Below are 6,756 nucleotides of genomic sequence, written 5' to 3'. Positions count from 1 at the left end.
ACATGTTCCAAAACCCACACCCATCTTTCAGGAACACAGGACTACACCTATGAGAAGAATCTGGCAATATGAAACAGAGACATTTTATGTTCAAGAAATAATTACACCTGAAAACAGAAGATATGATTGAGAAATTTGAGGGGAAAATAAAATAAAAATAATGCAATTGAGTTTAACTAAAAATTTAAAAATAAGCAACTAATTTAAAAAAATATGGATGGGTTTCATCAGGATCCTAAGCATAGTTGCAAACACAGTGAACAAAATTTTGAGTACAGGGAATTTCCAAACTAAAGGTTATGACAAAATGATTGAAAAGAGAAAAAGGACTTGAAGAACTCAGTTAGAACCCATGCCTTACTTACAACTGAGTCCGAATGCAACAAGAGGGGGATGAAGTAGGGGTTATTTTTGAGGAGACTTCAGTTGAGAATGTGCAAGTGTTAATCAAAGATATCAATGATGGAGTAGTAAATCTGAAGTGATTTCATGTGCCTCGTCAATAAGAAGGTCAAAGAGGGACCTAGCAGACCTGATTTAGACATAGATTTCACAAGGCTCAAAAACAACATCATCATGTAGTAAATCATCAAAGAATTTCACTCATTTTCTTGGCCCCACTTGACATTTCCGAGAGAATACATCTGCCTGAATGTTGTGCTGTCCATTATCAGTAGGCTTTCTTTACAATATATTATAAACAAAATCTGAGGTTTTGAGAGTCTTAGGATTAATTTTCTTCAGCAGCTTCTCCCTCAAACTGAGGGCTCCAGAAAAGAGAGATTGGGGGTGGGGGTGGGAGTGGGTGGGGGTAAGGGGAGATGGAAAGAGAGACGTGAGAAGGGGAGGATGGGAAGGACTTGGGGGAATGGGACAGTTGGGATGGAGGAGGAGTGGATATGGGAGCAGGAATGTATATATCGTAATTAAGGGAGCCATTTGAGGATTGGCAAGAGACTGGACTCTAGAGTGGTTCCCAGGTGTCCAAGGAGATGTCCCTAGCTTGTTCCTTTAGCAGCTGAGGAGAGGGCACCCGAACTGGCCCTATACTATAGCCACTCTAATGAATATCTTGCATATCACCGTAGAACCTTCATCTGGCAATGGATGGAGATATAGGCAGAGACCCACATTGGAGCACTGGACTGAGCTTCCAAGGTCCAAACGAAGAGCAGAGGGAGAGAGAACATGAGAAAGGACTTCAGGGTCACGAGGGGTGTGCCCACCCACTGTGACAGTGGGGCCCATCTAATGGGAACTCACCAAGGCCAGCTAGACTGAGTCTGATGGAACATGTGATCAAACCGGACTCTATGAAGGTGGCTGTCAATGAGGGCTGACTGAGAAGCCAAGGACAATGGTGCTGGGTTTTGATTCTACTCCATGTACCGGCTTTGTGGGAACCTAGTCTGTTTGGATGCTCACCTTCCTAGACCTGGATGGAGGAGGGAGGACCTTGGACTTCCCACAGAGCAGGAAATCCTGATTGCTCTTTGGAGAGGGAAGGGAAGGGAGGAAGGGGGGAGGGGAGTGAAGGCATATGTCACAAACAATCCCACACCAGTTTGGAGGGCTGGTATCTCAGCAGCTATTGGCTGAAGGAGCAAAAGGAGCTCCTGCAACAGGGGAAAGAAATGGGAGGAGGTGAAAATTTGTAGTAGTAGTAGTAGTAGTAATAATAATAATAATAATAATAATAATAATAATAATAATAAAAGAGAAATGGTCCCTCTGACCTATTAAAGATACAGAATTTTGCTGAAGGGGTAGGAGGAAACCTGTGCAAAGGTTGGGCTTCACAGCCCACTAGGAATTTCTTTACCTTCTCTGGGCTTAGTCACTACTTGGAACAGACCATTGCAAGCACTGTCATGAATAAATACGGCTGGATTTCAGATGTGAGCAGGAAAAAAATGCATAGTGAATGAATTCCCCTGTGACTTAATGATTGAGAATGAAACCCTCCACTCTGGCACACACAGATGAGATCCAGTATAACAATCCACCCTCCAACACAGATGAGATCCAGAGACTCAGGCCTCCCATCCCACAGATGATATCCAGTATCTCAGTCCTCCTGTCCAACACAGATGAGATCCACTATACTTCAGTCTGCCTATCACACCCTGGATATAAAATTTCTTCCCTCTTCTATTCTACAGTGTCTTTTTAGAGCTTGATCCAAATCCACAAAGGTTTACACTTCTGATTCTCTTATATTTTGGCTCCATGGAATCATGACACTTATCATTGTCTTGTGCTTGCTCTGACCATTTCAATCTTAGTCAGGTTTCCTTGGCCTTTATGACTAATATGTCTTTGTGTGAAATATACAGGTAAAACTTTATAAGCTATGTGGAATAATTTTAGAAAATGAACATCAATGGTGACAGGTAAGGCTAGCCTTTAATAGGTTTTACATGATTCTCAAAATAACACTAAGTTCATTAGCATGAAAGATACATGTTACAAACATCAAATACCAAAGAAATAAATTATTTTTGTATAACATCTGATAAAACACATAAAAATTGTGTCAAGAGGAAGTGCAGGGATTTTCCTAGACATGACAGAATAAGCATTAGTGTAAAACAGTCAATCATGGCATCTCTGACATAGCAGTAGCTCATTGTCCTAACTATAGCAAAATGAAAACATCCATAAATATACGGTGCAGAAAACTATTCAAATGCAACTACAATTACAGAGGTTACTGTTTCACAGTTGTAAACCAGGAAGCACACAAATGCATCAAGGATGAGACAGCTGGGTACCACACCTGTTGCTGAGAGTATATAAACCCAGCTCTCCACAGGGTGATATTCAAACTCTGAGTCCTCTCAGGTATATCCAGCTAAGCTCACATCTCCTCTCAACATGGCCTACAGCTGCTGTTCGGGAAACTTCTCCTCCCAATTCTTTAGGCACTGCCTACCCTCTTCAGGTTCCTCCTGTGGCTCTTCCTACCCCAGCAACCTGGTCTACACCACTACCAGGTGCTCTCCCAGCCCCTGCCAGGTGGAATCCTCTCTGACCACTGGCTGTCAGGAGACCTGCATTGAGCCCACCAGCTGCCAGAGGTCCTGCATGGTGTCCAGACCCTGCCAGGTGGAGTCCTCTCTGAACACCGGCTGTCAGGAGACCTGCATTGAACCCACCAGCTGCCAGAGGTCCTGCCTGGTCTCCAGGCCCTTCCAGACAGCCTGTGACTACCAGAGGAGATCCACACCTTGCAGTCCCAGCTGGGGAACATATGCTGGTTCTCTGGGCTTTGGATCCAGTAGCTGCCGTTCCCTGAGCTATGGATCTAGAAGCTGCTACTCAGGGGCCTGTGGACCCAGTAGCTTCAGATCTCTGAACTGTGGAGTTACTGGATTCCCTTCCTTGAGTTTTGGATATAGATATTGCTATCCGCGCTACTCGGTGCCTCTTTCCTGTCAACCTTGTTACAGACCAATCTGTGGATCAGGCCTCTATGGAATCAGCTGCTAAGTCTTTGTTTTCCTATGTCAAAGTCTATGCTCAAAAGCTCTTGCTTCCCTGCCTAACTCCTACTGATATCATATCATCCTTCCCTTAACAGATTCCTCTCCAAACTTCAGCAGATTATGAGATCAGTGCGTCACCCAAAATTATGCTCTACTCTCTGTACTGATGATGTATTCAGATGCTATTGGCTTTCTCTCTAAGACCATTTGAAAAATGAAAATTTCATCTAATAAAGTTGTGTAATCTGATATCTTCATGCATTTTTCACATTATTGTTTCTTCTCTCAGTTTCTGCGCTTGTGGTTTGGAAGACTTAAGATCACTAGGATTGTCTAGCTGAATTTGGGGTATATGATCTGGCATTAGTTTGCTTTTCTTTATTTGGAAGTTGTTAATTCCAGGAAGATCATTATTCATGTCCAAACAATAGGGCTCAACTAGTGTTAATTGCCTAAGATTAAAGTACATGAATTTCTGTTGAGCCAAGAAACCAAAACAATTAGGATGTTAGCTAGAAATGCCAACACCAAGAAAAAGATTATATAATTTACGAGCTGAATTCCATATATAAGAGAAATATCAAGTTTAGTATTTGAATGCAGATTTTCAGTCAGGAGAAATAAGCTCTTAACAATTCTCAGGACTGATAGACATTTACATATTGGTGTACATGCTAATCTTCCTGCCTCATGTGATTGCCTAAGGATTCCTGCACCTCATCCTCACACATAAGGACAAGGGCAATAATCTTGGATCAGGAGGTGCTAGGAGCCTCCTACCACCTCCCAGGATCAAATCCAATCAACTGACGGGAAGGGTATCACTTCTATGAAGAGACTTAATTTACTAGGCTTTCTCTGTGTCACAAAGCGAGTTGACATAGTATCTTAAAGAAAATTTAAGATTGCATGTATTATGGGCATTCAAGGGGGAAAAAGGAAAATATCACTCAAAATATATACTTTTAAAGAACTAGTGGAGCTTCTATGGTGATATGCAAGATATTCATCAGTATGGCTATAGGAAAGGGCCATTTCAGGCTCCTTTTCCTCAGCTGTCCAACTAGCTGTGGACATCTCCATGGATACCTGGGACCCCCTCTAGAGTGAAGTCTCTTGCTAACCCTAAAATGGCTTCCTTAATTAAGATATCTTCCGGGCGATGGAGGGAGATAGAGACAGAGACCCACACTGGAGTGCAGGACTGAGCTCCCAAGGCCCAAATGAAGAGCTGAAGGAGGGAGAACCTGAGCAAGGAAGTCAGTACCGCAAGGAGTGCGCCCACCCACTGAGACTGCAGGGCTGGTCTAATGGTAGCTCACCAAGGCCAGCCCGACCTGGACTGAAAAAACATGGGATCAAACCGGACTCTCTGAACGAGTCGGACAATGAAGGCTGAGTGAGAAGCCAAGAACAATGGCACTGGGTTTTGATCCTACCGCATGTACTGGCTTTTGGGGAGCCTAGTCTGTTTAGATGCGCACCTTCCTGGACCCAGATGGAGTGGGTTGGACCTTGGACTTCCTGCAGGGCAGGGAACCCTGACTGCTCCTTGGGCTCGCAAAGGAGGGGGAGGGGAGTTAAGGGAGGGGAAGGGAAATGGGAGGTGGGTGGAGGTGAAAATTTTTAATAATAAAAATAAAAAAAGAACTAGTGGAATGCAACATTCTAGAAACATTTGGCCACTTGCAAAGATTCTTGGAAATGTCTACTACTGTGTCTGATACAGGAAAGGACATTTTCCCCTTACCTTCTATCCTTTATTGGTTGATATTTATAATATCCTGGATATTCACAACTATTAAAGGGAGAAATGGCAGCAGACCCTCCTTGTAAAAACTGAGATAAGGTGCTATGTGCACAAAGATATACAGAGAATATATCCATAATAAATGCAAACCAAAACAAACAAAACCAGTGAGGCAAATGAAATAGGCGTGATACAGTCAATCATGCAACGTGAAGGGAATTTTAATAGCCGAAGTCCCAGAGACTTTTGGCATTAGGGGTTACACATGTAGCATGCTCTAAGAGAAGATCAGCAACAGGTCATGCATAGAGTGTTATGTAGGAGTTACACAGCCTCTATAAAATAGACTAAAAATTCAGTGATGCAATAGAGTGCAGTAAAGGCAATGATTCAGTAACTAGGCAAAACTTTGTTGGCCAACATTATTTGGAATACACACACATGTTATATTACATTTTTATTTTCCATTTTGCTAGACTGTAGCAACTTGGCTGGAAATAGCACTACCATCTAGTATGTCAGTCATGATTGTAAATATATCCCAGCGCAAGATTCTCACGTTATTTTCCATGACATCATCACTACTTGGTGCTATTATCATCACTGTGACCACAGTAGTAAAATTTGGAGAGTTTTATGAGGATTCCTAAGATTGGATTGTGAAACCAAATTGCTAGAATTAAATAATGTATTTAAAATGCTTGGCAAGCCTGAAGTGAACCTGACTGTATTTTTTCCTCAGTGATATTTTTCTTTTGATAGAGACAAAGGAACATATAGTCGGTGACCTTCATTTTTGTGATTTTGTGGTTTTTGTCCAGATTTACTTCTCTAAATACATAAATAAATAATAAATAAAAGATATTTTATTGACGAGAGTGAAAATGATGGAACACAAACTAAATGTGGATCAAAGTGGTATGTAAACACTCTTTGCATTTTCTAATTTAGATGACCATCTTTTATAGATTTTTTTAAATTTTTATTCTTTTAAAGAGCACACAGGAACTGTGATCTATTAGTCCCTAAAATGGAGATGTTTTATTGGGTTGAAGATCCTAGAATTTCATAAAGATTTCTCATATTTCTTTCATTTTGGTTAAGTGTTATGAAATCTTTGGTCCTCATACCCACACCCTTCTATTCTTCAAGTCTTCCACCTCAACATTCCTACTTATTTCATCCATGGCAATTCAAGATGCTCACTCCAGTGTTCTCTTTTGAGTATCTTGCCTTCCATGGATTCTCTAGGCTAAATATAGAAAACAATATTTTCAAACCTAGTTTGGATCAGAATAACAACATATGGGGATTATTTATTTGTGTCAGAGTGTTCTCACCCTATATGATTTGTTCCCATTTTCTTCCACTTACCCAGACATTTTATGGTTTCATTCTATTTACAGCTGAGTAATATCCCATGTGTATAAGTGCTGTATTTTTCCTATCATTTGATAATCATCTTGACTGATTTGAATTCCTACTATAAGGCTCTCACATAAAAAATAAATTCTTTTT

The 6,756-nt window shown here is 41.2% G+C and overlaps 1 protein-coding gene across 1 annotated transcript; it reads left to right on the top strand.

Annotated features, from left to right (window-relative positions):
• Positions 1-2,877: 2,877 nt before the first annotated feature.
• On the top strand, positions 2,878-3,492 carry LOC119825647 (keratin-associated protein 13-1-like). The gene has a single exon (XM_038346634.1). The coding sequence runs from the start codon at positions 2,878-2,880 to the stop codon at positions 3,490-3,492; it is 615 nt and encodes a 204-aa protein (XP_038202562.1).
• Positions 3,493-6,756: the final 3,264 nt, after the last annotated feature.

The sequence above is a fragment of the Arvicola amphibius genome, chromosome 10 (genome assembly GCF_903992535.2).
Source record: "Arvicola amphibius chromosome 10, mArvAmp1.2, whole genome shotgun sequence".
Lineage (NCBI taxonomy): Eukaryota > Metazoa > Chordata > Mammalia > Rodentia > Cricetidae > Arvicola > Arvicola amphibius.
Note: the sequence above shows the minus strand (reverse complement) of the source record. Positions and strands in the feature narration are given on the sequence as shown.